General features: G+C 48.9%; 1 protein-coding gene across 1 annotated transcript in view; it reads left to right on the top strand.

Annotated features, from left to right (window-relative positions):
* The window catches only part of TENM4 (teneurin transmembrane protein 4), a 387326-nt gene that overhangs the window by 281396 nt on the left and 82946 nt on the right, over nucleotides 1-22984 (top strand). The window contains exon 18 of the mRNA XM_039228710.1: nucleotides 7906-8122. Within this exon, the coding sequence (XP_039084641.1) occupies nucleotides 7906-8122 (217 nt within the window). The remainder of the gene's footprint in view (nucleotides 1-7905; nucleotides 8123-22984) is intronic.

Genomic DNA, 22984 nt, shown 5'->3' with positions numbered 1-22984 from the left:
GCATGGTATTTATTATAAAATAAATATATGCCCATCTATAAGTAATTATTTTTAAAAATTGAAACTGTGCTGTCTATGAAATTTTACACTCTACCTTTTTCACTTAGGATTATGATGTGTTTCTCCGAATAATAATGTATTTTGAAACTTTTTCATTTCTTGATTAAAATTTGTATTGCAAACTGTCACATGCTCATTGCTAGAAGGAAAATAATGCAAGTGTTCATGAAAGAAAGTACTAGCCATAATATAGGGAGCATCCCCTCAGTGCCCGGCACTGTGCCAGACGCCCTGTGGACATGATGTCCGGCCCTTCACAACAGACCTGCAAGGCTGACATTTACATGCAGGGAAACTGAGGCTCATTGAGCTGAAGATGTTTGCCCAGTGTCACACAGTGACAGCAGGAGAGCTAGGTTTAGAATGGAATGGAATGGGTGTTTAAAAAGAAGAAGCCAGAATATGAAATCCACTGGATTCTAAAACAACCAGACCCTTGGAGGAAGGATTTGTAAGCAGCTTCAAGGTGTGATAATCCCTTCGGGTACTGTCGGCCCCATGACAAACAATCATGGATTACAATACAGATCATTGATAGATGCCACCTGGAAGGAGAACTTTCAGGAAAACAGAGAACAAAGCTCTCTGCCCTCCTTCCTCCTCCCCCTCTCCCATTGCTAGAATGGAGACCTTACATAAGGCCATAGAATTTGGAAACCCTTCAGACTATCTCGAAACCACATTTCTTGTGATAAGAGACAAGAGAGAAATTGACCTTTAAAAATCCAGTGTTCCAAGGGGCAGATAGAGATTTTGCAAGCCTTTTCAAAGAAGGCACAGAGTTTATTATAGCAAATGACAAAACCTTCTCCCAGATGCATACAGAGGGGGAGGCATATCCCACCCACCACCACCCCCATGCCCAGGGCCTCCCTGGATGCTGTTTATGGCCTGCTGGAAAGCCGCTGTGTGGCCAGACCGCAGGCAACCTCGAGATGAGGTTGGCCGCTGGGTTGTGGAGCCGGGGCAGGAGTTAAGCCCACAGAGCAATAGATGGACTTGTTATACACTGTCCATGGGGCCATGAGTGCAAGGAACATGCAAACAGCTATGAGACAAAGAGTTTGCTAGTTCATGGATTTCCCAGACCTGCTCTCAGCTCTGTGTTCCTTTTGGCTTGCTCACATCCACCCCTCCAGCCCTAGTTTAAGCATTCTGTCTTCCAGGAAATATGCCAGCCGTCAGCCCAAGCTGGGTTCCCACCTTGGGGGCGTCCACAGCCCCACCTTGACCTTCTTTCCCAGCCCTCTTTTGTCCCTGGCTGACCCAGAACACTGACTCCTGCACAGGCATGACCGTTTTCTCCCTGCCTGTCCAGTGCCTGGTGCAGGGCCTTCCCCCATGCCTCCTTTCTATGGAGAGGAATGGGCTCCTCCTTGGGGGACTGGCTTCCACCACACCCCATGGCCCTCAAGGGGCCCTGCCAACGCGATTGCGTCCTCATATATTCACTCATTCGTTTGTTCATTCATTCAACAAATGTGATGCTCACTCATCGCCGGGCTCTGTGCTGTGCCTTCGGGAGAGAGAAGTAAACAAGTCAGTCCCTGCCCTCCGTGGAGGAACCAGAACATCCAAAGCACTGACAAAGACGTAGACTGTAGGATAGTGCCAGACAGCCGGATTTGGAGAAAGATAAGAAACCTGGTTCCCAACTCTTCCACACGTCACTAGCAGTATGACATTGAGTAACTCACCTAACCCGAGCCCCACGGTCCTCACTGTTACGTAAAGCTAAGAAGACTAGCTGAACCACCTACTTCAAAAGGACCCTCAGGCACACCTTTGACTTTCTGCGGAAGTTTCTGCAGGCCAGCCATCAGGGGAGATGGGCCTGCCACTTGGAAAGGCCAGGAGGTGACTGTCCTGCAGGTTAGACCCCAGAGGCTGCCCTGTCTGCCCTCTGCCTCACCAAGGATGATACCGACATCAGATGGGGGGATGAGTCACCCCAAGGCCCACCACTCACTGGCAGCAGTTACGATCACAAAAAGAGCAGACAGCCGCTGCTACTCAGGATGGTCACTGACGGCAGAGCACCCAGCCCTGTGCCGCAGCACCTGTCCGCAGAGGGGACTCCAGGGAACAGCTGCGGGCATGCGGAGGACACCAGACCTTCAGTGAATGACTCATTGACTCTTCACAACCAGGGAAACCTTCAGCAATCCTGAGGGACTGCTAGAAGTCATTACCCTGGTTCCATATGAATACATGACATTTCAGACATAGGAAGGGAAGAGCCAAAGGTCTCGCCACCAGAAAGTGACCGAGCCAGGGAAGGAACTGGCTCTTCAGGCTTCTGGCCTAGATGATTCTTCCTCTCATATTCCCCACTCCCCAGTTCTCAAGATCACTTGACACCCACCAGCAGGGCAGGCACGGAGGAGGGGCCTAGAGGAGACGGCATGGCCCTCATCCTCAAGTGGGTAGCACTTAAATGGAAGTGTTAGCAGAAGCCAGTGAGCGCTCAGTGCACCATGCCCCTTTTCAGCCCCAGAGGGCTTCAAGTTCAAAGTCACATGTACTGGAACTGCTTTGGGATATTCATTTAGTACCCCCAGAGACCTGCATTTTTTTCCTGGTTTTTTTTTTTCCTCCCTCCCTCTTTTCCCTTTTATATTTTTCTTTTTAATCTCCAGTCTGACTTTTTTCTGGACATTTCCTTGTCCCTTTCCTTTGCCCTCCACTCCCTCCTGGGGCATTCCTGCCCTCTAGCCTCCAGGAGCCTGAATGGCCTCTAACCTTTCCTTCTACCCCATTTACTTTCACCATGTACGCAGAGAGAGGAGGGAAAAAAGATATTTCTGGGGAAACAATGTTTTGGAGATGGTTTTCCTGAAAATTTTAAGGAATCAGAGAAAAATCCTATTTTTCTATTTTCTTGGTGTTTTTTTTTTTTTTTTCTGTTTGCCATAACAAGGCTCTCTCAATGGGACCAGCATACACATGAAACAAGGACGTTATATAAGCCAGCTGGCTTATGTATAATATACAGTTAAGTGAGATATGAAATCCTTGGAAAATGTGAACATTTCCAAACTAGCCAGACCAGAGAATCATGAAAACTATACATTGATATGCTTCTAGTCTACCCCTAAATTTACTCTTCTGTCCCCAAAGCATGCTTTTTCCTTTTAACAGAACTCTTCTAAACTCTGTCATCTGTGCCCAAGAAAGCGAAAGTATGGAAGCCTCTGTCCCCGCAGAGCAGCCAGATGCCCTGTATCAGGCTGTCATGTGCTGCACTTGAAAAGAGAGTAGGAAGGGTGCCTGGGGGGCTCAGTCAGTTAAGGGTCCAACTCTTGATTTTGGCTCAGGTCATGATCTCACGGTTGTGATCATGGGATCGAGACCTGCATCGGGACTCCATGCTGACAATACAGGGCCTACTTGGGATTCTCTCTCTCCCTGTCTCTCTCTCCCCTCCCCTCTTCTCTCACATGTGCCCGCTCGCTCGCTCTCTCACTTTCAAATAAAGTTTTTTTTTTTTTAAAAAGAAAGGAAATAGAGGGGTTTGCATGAAAGCTCACCTTGTAAACTGAGCCTTTGATAAGAATTTTGTGGGTACCAGTCATTTCTTTTTTTTCTTTCTGAGAGAGAGAGAGAGACAGCATGAGCAGGGGAGAGTCAGAGAGAGAGGGGGATACAGAATCTGAAGACAGGCTCCAGGTTCTGAGCTGTCAGCACAGAGCCTGACACAGGGCTTGAATCCACAAACTGTGAGATCATGACCTGAGCCGAAGTCGGACGCTTAACTGACTGAGGCTTAACCGACTGAGCCACCCAGGCACCCCGGACACCAGTCATTTCTGAAATGAGTGCTTCCTTTAACAAGATGATCGTCTCTATTAGCAAAGGTTTAACTCACATTTACTATTCTGCAAATATTTGCTAAGTGAGTAGTTAGGGAGGGTCCACATAGGAAGGCATCAGGAAACAGAATTCTGGGCCCAGCATTGTCTCTCCATCCTGTGAAACGTACAGTGACCAGTCGCACGGCCCCAGGTCCCTCATGAGAGCCCTCCCGTGTACAGTGGCTCCATTTCAGAGAACCCAGTCTTCAAGCCCCCTTGGGTCTCTGCTTCCCTAACTTGAAGGTGTGTCTCTTAGGCCTTCTTTGTCTCTTCAGTTCTTCAAAGCCAGACTGCAGCCAGAAAGGGCTGTCCTGAAATGTGCGATGGAGCTGGAGCCAGGGCAGGCCTGCTATGGGGCTGCCTGCCCAAGGAGGCCGCAGCCAAGGAGCCAGCAATGACTCTTAGTTAGCAAGCACGTACTTGGGTGCTGGTTGGCATGCTAAGTGCTCCACACCCATGATCTCACCAGTCCCCTCCCTGTCTGTGAGGTGGGTCTGCCTGTGCATCTTTCACATGGGCCCAGCCGAAGCTCAGAACCCTTGCTGAGACTTTCATTCCCAGCAGAATGGCCACCTGGATCATCGCAAAGACCCTCTGATCACAAGAAATGACCATTTGCTTGTAAAATGCATTGCTGAACTTGCTTTTAAAAGGGAAGGGGAAAAAGAGTGTGGGGATGCCAGAAGCAAAGATGAAGGGGGATGCTAGCATAGGTGGCACAGAGCTACTGAAGAGAGTCTGGAAGCCCTCATCTCCAGGATCTCCATGTGTGGGGCAGGAGACAGAGAAAATAAAAATTGCAGAGTGGGGGGCGGGGGGTTAGTGCCATGACAGAGGTCACCCGGAGAGCCAGAAGTACCATTTCAGAAAGACTCATAAATTCATGTTTTCCACTTAAGAAAAAATGGTTGCTAAAAGTCTCAACTTTTTATACCTCAGAAAGAATGGGCTCAGATCCCAAGTCACTCCTCTAACCATGTGACCTTGACCAAGCTACTCTACTCCTCTGAGCCTCCAGTTCCCTCCTCCATAAAACGAGGGTGATGGTGACGACAGTGGCCACTTCACAGAGCTGGAGAGATTCGATGACACGTCCCTTGAAAGCATTCATTGCCAAGCATTTAGCACAATGCCCGTGATCATCATTTAATAGAATACAAATAATAAGAACAGTAATTCTCAGCTAACCTTCCCCCAGGACTAGAGAAAACAGAAAGCAGTCCTTCCCGAGTGCCACAGAGCAGAGTGTTTATAAAGAGGTAAAAGACTGGCTTCCAGGATCTGCTTTCGGTGGTAAACAAGAGCAGGCAATAGCTAATAAAATTTCAAATTAGCCATGACTTTTCACAGCCCTTCAATTGTGCTGGCTGATTTAATGGTCAGCGTCCCTGCTCGCTGGGATTGAATAATGGAGCCTTGCTGCAGAGTTACGGACGCAGCAGCTGAATCTGTCATGCTAACATCAATAGCAGAGTGCAAATAACCCTCAGCTTGGACTGTAATTATGTGTTTAAGCGATGTCTGACAGGGCCAGCCCAGGAATCCGTGATGGAGGGGATGCAAGGGAAGACAGGTGCTTTGCGAGGCAGTTAGTGAGTGTATCTGGGAGCTGGGACAGGAGAAGTTAGGACCTAGGACAGTGCCAGGGTGCAGGGTGCTCTTGCCTCCACATCTCAGGATGAATCTGGCCAGTGAGCAGACAGAGGACAGATGGTCCTTCACTTTGCTGAGCCGTGTTGTAGACTCAGGGACAGGAAAGGGAACTGGCCCTTAGTAAGGACTTACTGTATATGGGCTACTCTGCTAGATTTGGGGACATGAGCTATGTTTTTTATTTATGTAACAAATACTTATGTGGCACTTTTATAGTCCCCTTTTGAGACATATGGGAAACAGAGGCCAGAGACTTTAAGTAACTTGACCAAGGCCACACAGTAGGAAGTTTCAGAGCCAAGATTTGGCTCCAGACAGTCTGGGCCCTGGAATCCAGGCACTTTGCACTGCGCTGCCCTCAAGGAAGTTAGAAAGTCTTGGACACGAGGCAGAAGTGGTGAGAAAGACAAGGGATTTTTGTCCCTAATTGACTGAGGGGAAAAACTGGATTTCATGCAGGTCAAGTAGCTTGTCTGAGGCCGCAATACCTCTGAGGCTGGGAAGGGGGCCTCTGGGTGCTGCGTGTGGGGGTGGGGCACCAACTCTAGCCAGCCCAGGGGCAATGCTCTGCTGGGCTGCACCTCTGTTGTAAACCCAGGGAGACAGAAGAGAGGGAGGTAGGTCACGGATGAGGAGACGGGCCGGGAGAGGAAGCGCAGGAATTCATCCAGGGGCATTCTTAGGGGCAGGTCTAGGACTCGAACTTGAGCCTCGGCCTCATGATCCTCCCACCATACCACACTACTGCACTGGATTAAATTAAGCTGGTGATTTCTGGGCGTTTATGGACTGTCATTTGGTTTCATCCCCTGATTCATTTGTTCATCCATTCAATTCTCATCTGTTTATTTATCTAATAGCCATGTTTAAATACTTGTACTAAGTGCTGGGGATACAACAGAGGTAGCCAGAACAGGATCTACATCCCCAGGGTAGTGGGGAAGCTTGCTCAAAGTCACACGGCTAATAAAGCATGAGAGGCAGAATTTGAACCCAGAGGAGCACATGTCCTTAGACCGTTTTCTACCCACAAAGCACAGACTGTAACCCCGGGCTTTCCCTGTCCCCGACTGGGGGCAGTGTTCTCTAATCCCTGGGTCTCTTATCCATTGTAAGCTATGCTGCTGGGTGCCTGTCAAAGCATTAATGTGACCAAAAATCTGTGATCTGATAGAATTTCTTTCTTTGTACTTTGGGAAGCTGGAAGCCGTGATATAATTTCCAGTCCTGAAAAATTTGTCCATGTGGCAAAGACCATTCCCTGCTAGTGGCACCTTAGTCAGAGACCTGATGCCAAAAGGCAAATGCAGGGACTCCCTCTCACGGAAAGCAGGGCTGGGTCTCCCTGTATTTACATGGCAGCTGACAGAGATGCTGGGAATCACAGCACCTCTTCCTTACCCCCAAAGCTAGTTAGTTTAAGCAAACTCTGAAATAGCTCTCAAAACTACCCAGTTCTTTCCACCTCCATTGTTACTGGTTTGGTCTTCACAACCACTATCTTTGCCCTATGCAACCTCAGAGATATTCCCATCACTCCGGAGCCCCCAGCTTCCGCTCTACGCCAACTGCAGTCCCTTCTCCCTGTTGTAGGGACGGTTCTTTCAGTGATGCAGATCAGATGATGTCACCCCTGCTTTCAACCTGCAAGTAGCTCCCACCATCCCTGGGGGTGACACACAGACTGCCGAGGCTGGCCTGAGTCCCTGGCACCTCTGCTGCTGCTGGCATCGACGGTCTCTTCCTGTGCTCACCCCTCACCTTCTGAGCTGAGTTCAGCAGCCCAGATGTTTAATATGTTCTCTCACCTCTGGGCCATGATAGAATTTCTTCGAATTAAAAAAAAGAAAAAGAAAGAGGGGCGCCTGCGTGGCTCAGTCGGCTAAGCGTCCGACTTCGGCTCGGGTCATGATCTCGTGGTTCGTGGGTTCAAGCCCCGCGTCAGGCTCTGTGCTGACAGCTAGCTCAGAGCCTGGAGCCTGTTTCGGATCCTGTGTCTCCCTCTCTCTCTCTGACCCTCCCCTGCTCTCTCTCTCTCTCTCTCTCTCTCTCAGAAATAAATAAAACATTTAAAAATTTTAAAAAAAAGAAAGAAAAAAAAACAAAGAAACACATATCACACTGTACACTTGCTTGTCTGTCTCTCCTGCTAGACTGGTGGTCTGGGAGCAAATCTGAAGTGTCCGGATCTCCTTGATCCCCAGCAAACTCCTTGGCTTATGTCAGGCACTTAAAGTTTTCCAGCGAGCGGCAAACAGAGAAGCGAATGAAGGCTTGGTGGACAAGCATGGCTCGTGGGACATAGCGCTATCAACCTCATGCTCTGTCTTCCCCGCAGATGGCTTGATGGACTGCATGGACCCCGACTGCTGCCTCCAGCCCCTCTGTCAAGTCAACCCGCTGTGCCTGGGCTCCCCCGACCCTCTGAACATCATCCAGGAGACACCGGCCCCCGTGTCCCAGCAGAATCTGCACTCCTTCTACGAGCGCATCAGGTTCCTCGTGGGCAGGGACAGCACACACATCATTCCCGGGGAGAACCCCTTTGACGGAGGGTGAGTCTGCAGGGCCCCAGCTTCAGCCATGGCTGTCTGCGGGAGAACTGAATCACCTCGAGGGCCGCGTTTGAGGGAGGAGGGGGATGGGAGGAAGCCAATAGGGTTCTTAATGGAATGTCAGGGGAAGCAGAGAAGCAGCCTCAGGTACCCACATTTAGAAAACTGCTATCCCAGGCATTTGGAATCTTAATGAGCAAAGTTTCATTGTTCCCGCTGGGTGATAGATGGAGAGAGTGAGAAATCAAAGGTCCCAGGGGAGTCTTGGATCAATAACCCTCTTTGCAGTCAGCTCTTACTGATTCTGCGGTGTCCAGACCCGCGGAAGCACTTCACTGTTCAGCCTTAGAGCTGCTGTCCAGAAGACCGAGGGGGTGGGGGCGCCCCCGCTGGCATGCCAGGCCACCTGCCCGTGCAGCCTTCCACACATTTTCACTTGTGTCCCCCACTGGACAGCTTTTTGCTGAGATCCACTCTGTGCTAGGTCCCGTGCTGGCATCAGGGAGGTGAACAGAGCACAGTCCCTGCTCATTGGTCACTCTCAGTCTGCTCAGGGGACAAAAAGAACCCTGGTGTGATAGGCCAGAAAGAAGTGTGCCCCTAGGGGAGGTACTCCTGGGTGGGGGAAAACCGCGACTTAAAAACTGAATCTTAAAGATGAAAAGTGGTTCTCTCGGCCAGGGAGGGAAGGGTGTTCCAGGGAGAGGGAACGGCTGTGCAGACCAGGGCCCTCAAAGTTCAGGGACAGGAGCCAGCAAAAGACAGCTCTCTGTTCTCTGCTCCCCAGACCAGAGTCTATGAACGAGGCCTAGTATCCAAGAAGGAGAGACTTATAATAATTTCTTTTGAACGCCTTCCCATGTAGAGGCGCCTCTTACGTGCAGTTTTCTCTAGGAGGTCAGCACAGTTCAATTCAGCAGTTACAGATCATGTCCCTTCTATGTCCGTGACTTCTTTGCCAGAGAGTCCTTCCCTGCAGGGACAATGGGGTCGTAATGAGGGGGTGGGAAGGGTGAAGGCTGTCCTCAAGGTCTGTTTCAAGGGAGAGATCAGCAGTTGGGGTACCTGGGTGTTCAGTCGGTTGGGCATCCAGCTCTTGATTTCAGCTCTGGTCATGACCTCACGCACGGTTCATGACTTTGAGCCCTGAGTCAGGCTCTGTGCTGATTGTGTGGAGCCTGCTTTGGATCCTCCTTTCTCTCTCCCTCTCTCTGCCCCTCCTCTGCTCTCTGTCTCTCTTTCTCAAAATCAATAAATAAACTTAAAAATAATAATAATAAAGGGGATATCAGCTGAGCTTAGTCCTCAGTTGGGCCTGAGGAATGCTGGAGAAAGGAGCCTCTTACCCAGAGGCCTTGGGAGATGGATGGTGGTGTGTCTCCAGGCTGGGGACCTGAGAGCAGCAGCAAGGTTGGGAGCAAGGTGATGACCTCCATCCTGAGCACGCTAAGGGCAAGGGACAGACACACCTCAGGAGGACACCCCAGGGATGCTGGTGGTTCCTAAGCAGTTCTGGAGCTCACACGGAAGTTGGCGTTGTTCTCTGGGAGTCAGCAGCAAGCAGGAGTCGAGACCAGGAGCACCCAGCAGTTGGCTCCCGAGAATGAGTGAGGGGAAGAGGGCAGGGACCTGTGAAGGAATCCTGGGAAGCCGCCCTGGGAGGCGGCGTTATCCTCCCTGGAGTGTAACTGGGAATGCAAGGAGGAGGCCTCGCTACTGGGACGGAAGGAGCCCGGGCTCGAGGCTTCACACTGCAGGCCTGGGGCGGGGCGGGAGGGGGGGTGTCCAGGGCATGTGCCTCCCACTGCCCAGCCCCCTCCCCACAAGCACAGGACAGGGGAAGGTGAGGTGGGGAGGGCGCTCGAGCCAGCAGGAGAGGCACCTAACAGGAGTGAGTAAAAGCATTCAGGGTGTAACCTTGTTAGGGATGAAAAGTACTTGCTAGTCCAACAAATCTTTCACCTTACCGCCCAGATACTGCGAACCTCAGAGGTCAAATGATCTTCCCAAATTCACAGGCTGCTCAAGCGACAGAGCCAGGAGCTGAGCTAGAGAGAGGAGAAACCTACTCACTGATCTTGGTCAGAAATGCTGCTTTTGTCCCTGGGTAGGAAGCTCCCTGCTCTTTTAGTCAATCGTGTGACTTTGTGTGTGTGCTTCTGGGCTCCTTTAATCAACCGGAAATTCGAATATGATTCCTTCCAAGGGGAACAGTCTGTGCTCAGCCTTTCTTTAGTGGACCCATTATGGGATCTGATTAGGACTACGGCTGCTTGGCTCTTGTGCCTAAGGGGTACCCTTAGCATGCCATCCTGGTCGGTGCCAGCAGGGACCATGCCTCCTGCGTGTGTCCTGGGGTCTCCCTTAGCCTGCTGCTTACATGCCACAGATGATGGCGGGTCTCGATACTGTGGCTCCAGCGCGTCTGACCTGCCCTAAGGTGCCTGTCAGGCAGGGAACTTGAGAAACCTGGACCGGGAGAAACGGAGCTCTCAGCAGAAGGGAAGAGTACAGACGCTGGAGTCACGCCGCTGACTTGTGTTTCTTCCACACCCTGCCTCCGCCACCACTGGATCCGTGGCTCTGGGCAAGTGGTTTAACATAACAAATATATGTTTAAACGCCCGTCAACCGTCTAAAACGAGTCCTCCAGGAAGGGACTGCATCTTGCTCATTTTAGTGCTCAGGAGATGCCCGAAACTACATGTAAACGTACCTGAACAATGAAGAAATGGAAGAAAGGAAGGAGAGAGGGAGGGATGGACAGAGGAAGGATGGATGGATACGTTATCCATTTTACTTAATTTTGTACTGAGGATTCCGAGTCCAGGGAGGTTAAATCATCTGCCAGAAATCATATTACAGATGAGCAGCAGAGGCAGGAGAGAAGTCGGCTCCCAGATCATTGTTTATGGATCTGTCACCTTCAGTTAAACTACAGATGCTTTGAAAGCAGAGACCATTCATCTCTCCAAACCCATCATACTTAGGGCAAGGCCTGGAAGATGGGATTCACTCTACAAATGAATGGGTAAATAGAAGCTTCTGAATGTTACTGTGAAAACTCCTTTTACCTGATATTTGTCAAATCGTTATGTCCGTGCTCTTCGCTGGTCTGGATTCAGAAGGAACAGCTATCTATCACTACAGAATATCTCCAGACAGATTTTTATGGAAAACAAGCCCAAGCGATCAGAAGCCTGAAAACATGAGGCATCAGATGCTTTTCTCGTTGGACTGCCCCCAGGGTATTGTTATCTTGATCTGGGCCAGCAATTTAGTGCTTACAAGCATAATTGGGATAAAGTGAAATCTCATGCCAAGTTTGGATTGCTACTTACTTTCCTTACCTTCATATGAAGGAAGGTGGCTTAATAGAAAGTGCCCAGAGTTTGAATCTTGGCTTTCCCTCCCACCAGTCTGTGTGGCTTCAGAGGAAATGATGTAGCCTTTGTGCATGGGCCTCCAGTTATAAGTTGGCAATTACGGTGACTGTTTCGTGAACTCCATTGAAAGGGTTAACTGGAATAAAGCACCTGGCACAGAACTTGGTACTGAGGTGATCAGTAAATGGTAGCTTTTGTGTCAGCAGCATGGCCCGGTAAAAGTAACACAAGCTTTGGAATCAGACAACTGGATTTGAAGTCTGTTGCATCTACTTTCTAGCTGTGTGACCTTGGGCAAATTCCTTAACCTCTCTGAGCTCCAGTCTCCTCATCTGTAAGAGCAGATAATAATGTCTACTTTGTAGAGTTGCCATAAGAATTAAATGAAAAAAAAAAAAAAGTACATACAGTTGTAACCTAATAATGGCCACACCAAAAATGCCTAATTGAATGATGATGATGATGACAGTGGTGGTGGTGATGGTGTTAAAAAGAGCTTCCAGCTCCACTTTTTAATTGGAAGTACAACCTGGTAGTGACCTGCCCTCTAGGGAAGTCCAGCAGCCTCAGAGAGAGGAACGAGGTGTTGAATCCTTATTTGAGGAAGGGAAAAGGCAGCTGTCTGCCAGCCCACTGTCGGCTGGGGTCCTTAGGGAGGAATCCAGTGGCACTTCTCCAGGAGGGGCGGGGGTTGATGGGCAGGCAGCTCTGACTCGGTGACTGTGTGCAGCAGTAACGAGGCCCCTGCGCCTGATAAAAAGCCCACATGCTCCTGCACCCCGTGTACCGTGGCGCGTTCCACCTACGTGCGGGTCCCTCCTGTGTGCGAGTCCGTGGGACGGGCTTCACAGTGCAGCTGTCACCCAGAGACTGGCCGCGTCGCTGAGCCCAGCAACAACAGGCAGCCCAGGAGTCGCCGTTCTTCACACCACAGCCTCCGAGCCGTGGAACAGGGAGCCCCACGTGGGAGCGGGCTGGTGCCCCAGGAGGGAGAGGATTCAAGGCCAGGTTGGACTGACTGGAGCGCCCCTCCATGGCCGGGGCTCTCCCCCAAAGGCCTCTCTTCAGAGGCCTGGCCCCATGGCTGAGATGAAAACTTAGGAAGTTCTCTAGAGCCACGGCTGACACCAGGACGTACATGGGAGAGGGGGGAGGGGCTTCTGTGCAGCACCCCTGCTGATGCCAGAGGCCCTGGGGCAGGGGTCGCCCCCAGGGGAGGACGGGCAGCAGCGCTTCGGCACAGGAGGGTCCCAGCCACGCGGAGTAGGCTCTAGGCCGGACTGGACTCCTTGGAGGAGAGCACGGAGCTTGACTAACAACTGAAGCAGAAGCACTGCCAAGAGGACTTGGAGCAAGGAGGGCCCCCTCTGGCTTCTCTGTGCCCCGGAGCCCCGCCCGGTGCCTGGCCCAGAGCAGGGGTTTCATACAGGTGTGACAGGTACAGTAGCTCGACCTGACATTCTGCCCCTGTTCTCAAGTCCACGTAAGCGGTAGGGATGTGAACGACTTCAGCCGATCTGATGCAGGTCTGAAGTAGGAAGGGACAGAGCAGACAGGGAACCACCGTCACCAGATTAGGTGGCGTGAAGACCGTCTTTCTTTCCCAGCCTGGAGGCCTACACCCTGTCTGTCAGTGGAACCCCTCACCTGGAGTCATGGGGGAAATACAGTGTAGGGCGCCTCCCGTGTGCGAAGGAAGGAGCCACTCAGGTCTGCAGGTGGAAGACGGATTCCCAGCTGACCATCCATAGATGGAGGACAGGTAACAGGACCCAGAGTATGGAGCTTGGAACCAGATGGTTGGGAAAGGGAGGGAAGCATGAGACACTTCTCCCTCAGAGAACACTCGAGGCAGCTCTGTCCCTCTGACACAATTTAGATGTGTCTCCTCTTGGGAAGGACAGGCTGGACACAGGGCAGGCAGATGCCTTCAGCCAATAGCTGTGGATTGCCAATGCCGGACAGGCTAGCGGATTATAGGAAGCAGTTCTGACAAAAGAACCACCCCCGACTTACTTGAATATCAGTTCACAGTGTGTTTGAGAACGCTGTATTGATGAGAGAAATGTGATGTTGTCAAGTCTTTCTGGGCCCCTCTAAGTCTAATGGCTTATCAGCTCCTCAGGCAAGAAAGCAGGGTATCGGCAGATTGCCGTGAATGTCAGCTTATGGGACACAATGAGCCCAGTGAGAAAAGACTTGAGGAGTCAGGGGACTCAGAAAAAGGAGGGATGGAGGTCCAGGGTCATGTGCTATGGAGAGGGTCAGACCCTATGGAGAGGGGACACTGGGCAGGCTCAGAGGGGAACAGAGGTGCCACATGACACCTGTCTGGTAAATACTGCTCTGTGCAAGCCCTGCAAGAAAAAGGTTCGCATCTATACCCTCTTACCGTGAGGGCTCGTCTTGTATCCCATACTCTGTTAGTGGTTGAACCCCAGGGCCAAGCAGAGTTGGCACAGACTAAATCACAAGGATCACAGAGTGAATCAGCGAGTCAGCCAGTGCCGAGTCCTGAAGAGAAGTAGAGACATAGTGCCCCAAGAGTTCAAAAACTTGGCCATCACTCCCACCGCACACCTCAGGGCTGCGTCTGGGAACGAGTGGGCAAACCAGCAAGTGAACTAATGAATGAAGACTTCCAGCGGGATGTGGCCTTTGGCCTGAGACAGAGGATTTTAGTGAGGGTGGTTGGCCATTAAAACATTATTTATCCCACTTCAGCTCACAACAACCCATTAGTGCATCATGAAATCAATGTAGTGAGTCGAAACTATTTTTTAAAAAGAAGTAAATTTAAACGGAAATGGGGTACAATGGAATGGAAAGTGTCAACACCGTGAAAAAGACGTGCATCTCATGAAATGTGGTTGTTCCTATGTACGCACGTGTGTGCGTGTTACAGAATAACCTCCACTGCTTAATGTTGGTTTCAGCTGAACAAGACTTAAAAATGCATTCTAGACTGAGGAGCCAGCATGACTTTCCAGGATAATCAGAGAATTGAGGGACTGTTAATGTGGCTGGAACATAATAATGGTGATTCTACTTTCCAAATCCAAAGTCAAGAGACATGCTCTAACATTTGAAATCAAGATGGTCTTCAGAAGCCTGGGGTATATGATCCTGGAGTGCAGAGGGGGCACATGGGAGAGGGAAGAACATAGGGGTCTATGCAGCGAGGCTGGCGACTTGGGGCAGAACTGAGAGAGGTCAGCCCCGCACCTGTTCACTAACCAGAACCGAGTTTTTCTTCTCAGTACTTAAAACTGGCTCTAAAGAGATATGAAATAACCTTGATACTGTGTAAGTGGTCAGAATTTTCTTCAGATCCTTTATAAAGACACAAAGTTTCAGGGCACCAGGGTGGCTCAGTTGGTTAAGCATCCAACTCTGATTTCGGCTCAGGTCACGATCTCATGGTTCACGAGTTCAAACCCCACATGGGGCTCTGTGCTGACAGTGCAAAACCTGCATGGGATTCTCTCTCTCTCTCTCTCGAAGTAAATGAACATTAAAAAAAGAAAAAAAGACACAAAGTTTCCAGGAATTTTGAAAGCCAGGGTTTCCAAGAGGAAAAAAAAAAAATAATGGAAAGGAGGGAAAAAAGATCATGTCTTCACCATAATCATTTCCCAGCACACTGCAGACAAAGCCACATGCAAGGACCAGGGGCTGCGTAGTTCCAGAAGAGCACTTGCGTGCCACCCCACCCACATCCCCAAGCCCCAAGCCTTCGACAGCCCTCAGCCAGCCCTCAGAGAGGCTGAGCGGTAGAGACCATCTAATGGAGCTCAAATAAACACCAGCTTCCTGACAGCTGGCTTCTGAGTGAATTTATTATTGAATTATACTCCTGCGTTTCAGAACAAGCTGAGCTGACAGGCTACCCCATCAGTTTAAGAAGAGGGGGCAGGGAGAAAGACAATGATAAATTACCCTGACGGAAGATGGAAGAAGGTAAAGATCCTGCTTCCTCCAAAATGTCAGCTGTTATATATTATTCATGTTGGTTTTTAAAAAATCCCTCCCCACATTGAAATGAATGTTTATGATGATAAAGCAACTAGGTGAATTTAATTCAAGATGCAGGCAGCAACTTCTCACATCATCCTGATGAGCAGCTAACAACTCTTCCTCTGCCACTTGATCATCCCTTTATTGATTTCAAAACCAAATTACGATCTCCGTTTGCTCCATAGCTTGTGCTTGTGCCTAGCTGTCCATCACAGGAGGCATTAGCAGAGGATGCTGTGTTGAAGCCAGAACCACTCGGGGTCTATGGGGAGAGAGCCCGCGTTCAAGTCCTTGGGCAAATGAGAGCAAACGACCTTGGGCAAGCGAGGCTCCATTTCCTCATCTGTAATGTGGGGCCACCAATCCCACCCCACAGGTTGTTTGGGAGATTAAATGAGATAAAAGACCTGAAAGCCAGTGGCTGGCATGTAGCGTGCATTCAGTGATGACACCTAACGTTTCCCAAGGATATTGTATATGTCAGCATTGTTGGAAATACTTTGTACGTTTCCTAAGTAGTAACACCTTTACATCTCCCTCCAAACTGGATGACACAGGGACTTCATCACCCTTCTTTTACAGACGGGAAACGGAGGCACGGAGAATTGAGTGACCTGGCCAAAGGCACAGGGCTCATAAGTGGCAGGGCCAGCAAGAAGCCTAACCGAATGCCCCTGGAGCCAATGTGCCGAGCCTCTGTCCCCTGCCTGGTCCTTTCTATTCCCATCTCAGCATCTTCCATTCGGAAATCTGTACAGCATGATGCTGCAACAATTCTACAACCCCGGCCGCTCCTGACTTTCAACCCAGTACCGTACAGCATGATGTAAAGCTGGTATGCAGGAAGTCTGTGTGCTTCAGAGCACCAGCCTCAGAGGCACACCCTTCGCTAGCTGCTGTGACCTTGAACAAGCCTCCCTCTATGCCTCACTTTTTCCATCTGTCATATGAGGATAATAATCCATACCTCACGGGGATGTCTGAGGACTAAATGAGATGTAAAACCCTTATGTGTCAGGGCAGTACGCATTCAATAAGTGTTAGTGGCCCTTGTCCACTAATGGCAAGAGTGAGCATCAGCGTTAGCAAGGACATTAGTATCTGTATGGGTTTTAGTGTCACCATGAAAACTGAGAGGAAAAATGAGCATCTTAGCCAGAAGCGTATTAGTGTAGTCATAGAATTGATGCAAATGCCGTAGCACTGTGGCAGGCAGAGGTGAATGGACCTTGAGATCTTCAGCTCTGTGGTAGAAGAGGGAACTTTGCGGTCAGAGAAAGCTCTTGGCTCAGCAAGATAGGAGCAAGCATTCCTAGGTCCTCAGGGAGGGCTCTCTCAGACAGTAATTCCAGAGTTTATAAATCAGGGACTTTAGGCAACCCTGATAAATTTCAAGCATTAAGAAGGAAAAATATTGGAAATCTGTGCATCCCATGACTAAGACTGGCCTCAGTGGTGTTCTTAGGGTCATGACTTACCAAATACCTCTGCAGTGAGTCTGACCAGCCCTCTAGTATGATGCTGGAGGCATCAAAAGTTGGCTGTAAGTGAGCCCCTCAGTGAGGGACTGTGATGTGGAGAGAAGCTTCTACCTCCGGACAGTGCTCTCTGGCAGGAGCGAGAGCTGTGCCTGCCTACCGCCCCCACCTCCGCCTCCCCCTCCTACCCTACGAGACCCTGTGGATCCAATCTGCGGGCCTCTAGCACCAATCCCAATCTGAAGAAAAGGCTTAGAGCAGCCCCAGCTGCTCAGTCTCTGGCATTGAAGGCAGTGGCTCTACTATCTGAGCCTTGGCTTACCAGCTCTGCAAAATGGGCTTCTGCTGTGTCCCAGAATCCTAGCCTCACTTTCTGTGCCCCACTTCCCGAGACAAGCAACCCGGGACCCCTGCCACACAAGGACTCAAGCCTTGCCTTCTCTTGCCAGGCTCCCACCCTTGCCACATCTGGTCCTAGAGCTCCGGCCCCACTCTGCTGAGGAACCTGGGCACACACGGGACATCCACATCCAGCTGCCCCTAGGAGCCACCTCGCTGTGGCTGTGCCCCTGTCAGACCCTCCTCCCCTGTCCCTTGAATGACTGCTGCCTTTACACACCACCTGTCAATTGCTACACGCCTCAGGCTCAGCCTGCTGGGTGGACATTCTGCACTCCCCTTTCTGCATCTCTGCCCACCGTTGTCCCCAGCCTAGGAAGCGGGTCTCATTGTGGTCCATCCCTGTCTCTGTTTTCTGGGTGGAACAACAGAAGTCTCCCTTTTCCGGGTGAAAGCAGGACCCGTCCTGAGCTCTGACAGGAAGACAGGACTCACAGTCCCTGAATGGACTTGTACACCAAGACTGTACTGGAACACACTGTAGCAGAGGTGCCGCAAGTTTTTCTGACAGCACAAACCATCTCCTGAGAATTCTTCTTAGCAGCAGGCCCCGGGATACATAGCACAGAGAACAGGCTTGGTGGACATGCGTCATAGCTTCCACGTCCATGTCCCCGCTCTTTCTAAGCACCAAACCAGGCAGGAGACTTGCTCCTCGAAAATGATCCCTACTGGCCAGTCTCCCTCAGTCCTGCTTCTCCTTTGCCACAGGCAATGGGTTCATCTCTCTGACATACAGTGTTATGAATAGTCAAAGGCTCTGCACCTGTGTGCACCTTCGTCAGCCAGCAGAAAAATATTCCAGAGGGTTCCTGTGGGAGATGACTGAGCCAAAAGTATCAGCACTCAGCACTCAGGTTGCTTTCAGGCTCGGGTGATCTGAGCTGCAGCCTAGAAGCTCATGCCCCATGAGAATCTGCAGGACTCAACAGCCACATGAAGTGAGGAGGTCACAGATGGGTGGCTTCTGGGCTCTGCCGAGGTACAGCCGGGGTGCTCAGGAGACGCTAGTAGTTGCAAGACCATGTTGTCACCAGATGCCCCCAGGTGGTGTCAGGGTACCGCAGCAGACCTGTCGGTGTCCCAGCCTTGATGTCTGATAGAGAAGGTCCCCGCCCCGCCCCAGACGTCACGTGCCTCACCTATAAATGAGGGGCTTGGATCCAGTCACCGCAAGGACACTTCTAGCTTCAAAGTTACACTTCTGTTAATCTGAAGAAGATTGTGGGTTTCTCCTTCTGTCTCCCCAGACATGTACAAAGTAGTCTGAGAGAAGAAGCTTTTTCTGAATGAACTGGAGGACTTTCCTGGGATGTTTATTCCATATTCCCAGCAAGTGATCTGGCAGCCTCTGGTAGAGTCTGCACTGAGCCCAATTCCAAATGGAAGAACAAATATTAGGTTACCTGGGCAGAGCCCGGTGCTTGGTTCTAGCTGTGGGAATGTTGTAGGTCGTGCTGGCATGGCGTGGCTGGAAGCATCTGGTTTTACCCCATACTGGTTTTACTTCCAGATACGACTTTTTTTTTTTTTTAAGTCAGATGATGTTCATTCCAGACTCTGAGTTCCCCAGACATGAAGATTGTGTCTCATTTATTGTTCATTATGTATTTAACTGCTTAGCATGCAATAGGAAATGAAACAGAAACTACAGGTGCTGCCCTCCTGCAGTTTCCATAAGTAAATAAGAAAACGGATAAGTAAATACTACCCAGCACCGTCTATCTAGTACATAGTAGGTGCTCAATTAAAGGTCCAATAACAGAACCCTGCTCTTATTTGCCAGGGCTGTCTGAGTTTCTCTTCTCTCAGCTCAGATCTATCCTTTCCTTTGAGCTAATTGAAATAACTGTATTCATTTTTTCTGCCTTCATCATTTTTTTCATTCATTCATGTGACATTCATTTCTTTCTCTCCTCAACATTTGTTGAATGTGTCATATAAGCCTAGTCCTGTGCTGAGCACTGAAGTTGCAAAGGTCAAAGAACTGGCAACCTAGAAAAGAAGATGAGACCTTTGAATTAACAAATATGCTTTAGTGGGATAGATACATTGTTCTTTGTTCACTAAAGGAAGGAGTGACTTCTTTGTACCAAGGAAATAAGGAAGAGCTTCACTGAAAGCCAGGCCTTAAAGGAGAGGTTAGTAGGAATGAGAAAGACATGTGAGGCAGATGAATTAGCATAGACAAAGGCAGAGAGGCATGGAAATACATGCCAGGACAAGGGTGTGAGACGTGATTTCACATGGCAGTCACACAGGGTATGAGAATGGCACAATGGGATGGAGCCTGCAGAGGCAAGCGGGGGCCACATCCTGAAGGGTCTTCCATGCCAAGCTGAAGACAATGGGCTTTGTCTGGAGACATGGGATCCCACAGGGGATGACTTGTATGGCACGGAGTTTCTGATTCTATGGTAAAAGAACAGTGGTAAAGTTTGGACAGTTGGGGAGCTAAGATGCCTCAAGAGAAGATCCAGTCCAGTTCCCTGCCCTCCAGTGAGTCAGAAACATTAAAAGTTAAGTGATTAGATCTCGTTCTGTCACTTTGGCCTAAGGTCATTGAAAGAAACCTAGGAAGAGCTTTGAAATTAGGTAAAAAGAATGAAGCACAACTAGAGGGTAACTTTTGAATATAATAATATGTAGCATGTTCACAATTATCTCATTCAAAGAAATCACAAACACACACCATTATAACTCTAAGCGCAGTACCGCGGTCCCAAGGTGGGTGCCCAATGTGATCCATGAAGTACAGGGAGGAAGTATTAGAGGATCTATCTATATTTACTTTTTATCTTAAAAAATAAGAGAGAATGAATGTTTAATCATATGGAACACTAGGTTTTCACTGATTTTCTCCCTTGGTTGCCAATGTTAGTTGGCAACAAGTTGTTCTTAGAGAGGCAGTGGACCTGTACGGGTTTATTCTGGTGTATCACAACACGATTGTAGTGTGTGTGCATATAAAATCCAGTTTCAAATAAACTTCCACATAAAACGGTCCAGTGCCATAGAAAGTTCCTTGTAGAGTAGCTGCAGCTCAAAGACAACGTAATATAGCAGCATGAGTACAAGCAAACCAACAACAACGACAACAAAAATGGCAGAGCTGGTACTTCTTGCACAAAGTCTTCCTCAGCTCCACTATGAAGTGAAAACCACTAATGTTCATTTTCATCAGATCGAACAGAAAGGTAACCGAGGTTCAAAATTATCAAGAATCTAAAAATCATTAGCCCAAAGATTCAGCATTATCAAGAAGACTATTTGAAATACAGGCATGCCTCAGAGAGACTGGAGGTTCCATTCCAGACTGCTGCAGTAAAGCAAGTACTGCAGTAAGGAAGGCAAGTGAACTTTTTAGTTTCCCCGTGCATATAGCAGTTAGGTTTACATTATATGATAGACTATTAAGTGTGAAATGTAATGATCTTAAAAAAAAAAAATGTATATACCTTAATTCAAAAATATTATTGCTAAAGAATGTTAAACCATCGTCAGAGTTTTCAGTGAATCATAATTTTTTTTTTTGCTTGGTCAAGGGCCTTGCCTTGATGCTGATGGCTGCTGACTGATGAGGGCGGTGGTTGCTGAAGGTTGGTGGCTGTGGCAGCTTCTTAAAATAAATCAACAGTGGGGGCACCTGGGTGGTTCGGGCAGTTGAGCATCTGACTCTTGATTTTGGCTCAGGTCATGGTCCCAGGATTGTGGGATCAAGTCTTGCATCGGGTTCCACACTGAGAGTGGAGCCTGCTTAAGATTCTCTCTCCCTCTGCCCCCTCACCCGCTTGCACCCTCTCTCAAAAATAATAACAATAATAATAAGAAGACAAAAATGAAGTTTGCCACATTGATTGACTCTTGCTTTCAAGAAAAGTTTCTCTGCAACATGCAAATGATGTAGCATTTTGCCCACAGTGGAACTCCTTTCAAAATTGGAATCACTCCTTTCACACCGGCCAGTGCTTTACAAACTAAGTTTATGTTATATTCTAAATCCTTTGTGTCATTTCAACAGTCTCACAGCATCTTCACCAGGAGTAGATTCCATCTCAAGAAGCAACTTTCTTTGCTCATACGTGAAAAGGCCCTCCTCATCTGTTAAGTTTTATTATGAGATGCACTAATATAGTTATATCTTCAGGCTCCACCTGTAATTCTAGTTCTCTTGCTATTTCTACCACATCTGCAGTTACTTCCTCCACTGAGGTCTTGAACCCTTCAAAGTCACCCATGAGGGTTAGAATTCACTTCTTCCAAACTCCTATTTATATTGATATTTTGACCTCTTCTCATAAATCATAAATGTTCTTCATGGCATCTAGAATGGTGAATCCTTTCCAGAAGGCTTTCAATTTGCTTTGTCCAGAGCCATGAGAGGAATTGCTATCTATGGCAGCTATAGCGTTCTGAAATGTATTTCTTAAATAATAAGACTTGAAAGTCAAAATGACTCCTTGATCCACGGGCTGCAGGATGGATGTTGCGTTAGCAAGCATGGAAACAACATTCATCTCGTACATCTCCATCAGCACTCTCAGGTGACCAGATGCATTGTCAGTGAACAGAAATATTTTGAAAGGAATCTGTTTTTCTGAGCAGTAGGTCCCAGTAGGAGGGTTTAAAATATTCAGTAAACCATGTTGTAAACAGATGTGCTGTCTTCCAGGCATTGCTATCCCATTTATAGAGCATAGGCAGAGTAGATTCTTAAGGGCCCCAGGATTCTCAGAATGGTCAGTGAGCACTGGCTTCAACTTCAAGCCACCAGCTGCATCAGCCCCTAAGAAGAGGATCAGGCTGTCCTTTGAAGCTTTGCAGCCAGGCACTGACTTCTCCTCTCCAGCTGTGGAAGTCCTAGATGGCACCTTCTTCCGATAGAAGACTCTTTGATCTCCATTGCAAATCTGTTGAGCGTAGCCACCTTCATGCATTCTCTCAGCTATGTCGTCTGGAGAACTTGCTGCAGCTTCTACACCAGCACTTGCTGCCTCACCTTGTCCTTTTGTGTTTATGGAGACAGCTTCTTTCCCTAAATCTCATGAACCAAGTCCTGCTCGCTTCCAACTTTTCTTCTGCAGCTTCCTCACCCTCTCTCAGCCTTCAGAGAAGTGAAGAGAGAGCCTTGCTCTGGAGAGTTTGGCTTTGGCTCAAGAGACTGTTGTAGCTGGTTTGATCTTCTATCCAGTCCGCTCATACTTTCTCCATTCCAGCAGTAAGGCTGTTTTGCTTTCTTATCATCGTGTGTTTACTGGAGTAACGCTTTTAATTTCCTTCACGAACTTCTCCTTTGCATTCACAACGTGCCTTCCTTACTAAGCTTAATCATTTCGAGCTTTTGGTTTCAAGTGCTGGAACACTTAGGAGCCATTGTATGGTTATTATTTGGCCCGATTTCAATATTGTGTCTCTATGAACAGAGAAGCCTGAGAAAAGGGAGAAAAACAGGAGAGCAGCTGGTGGAGCGGTCAGAACATACCCAACAGTTATCCATGAAGCTCACCGCCTTACATGAGCATGGTTCACGATGCCCCGAAACAATTAACGGTAGTAATATCAAAGTTCACTGATCACAGATC

The sequence above is a fragment of the Hyaena hyaena genome, unplaced genomic scaffold (assembly GCF_003009895.1).
Source record: "Hyaena hyaena isolate Hyena2069 unplaced genomic scaffold, ASM300989v1 scaffold_34, whole genome shotgun sequence".
NCBI classification, from domain to species: Eukaryota; Metazoa; Chordata; class Mammalia; order Carnivora; family Hyaenidae; genus Hyaena; species Hyaena hyaena.
Note: the sequence above shows the minus strand (reverse complement) of the source record. Positions and strands in the feature narration are given on the sequence as shown.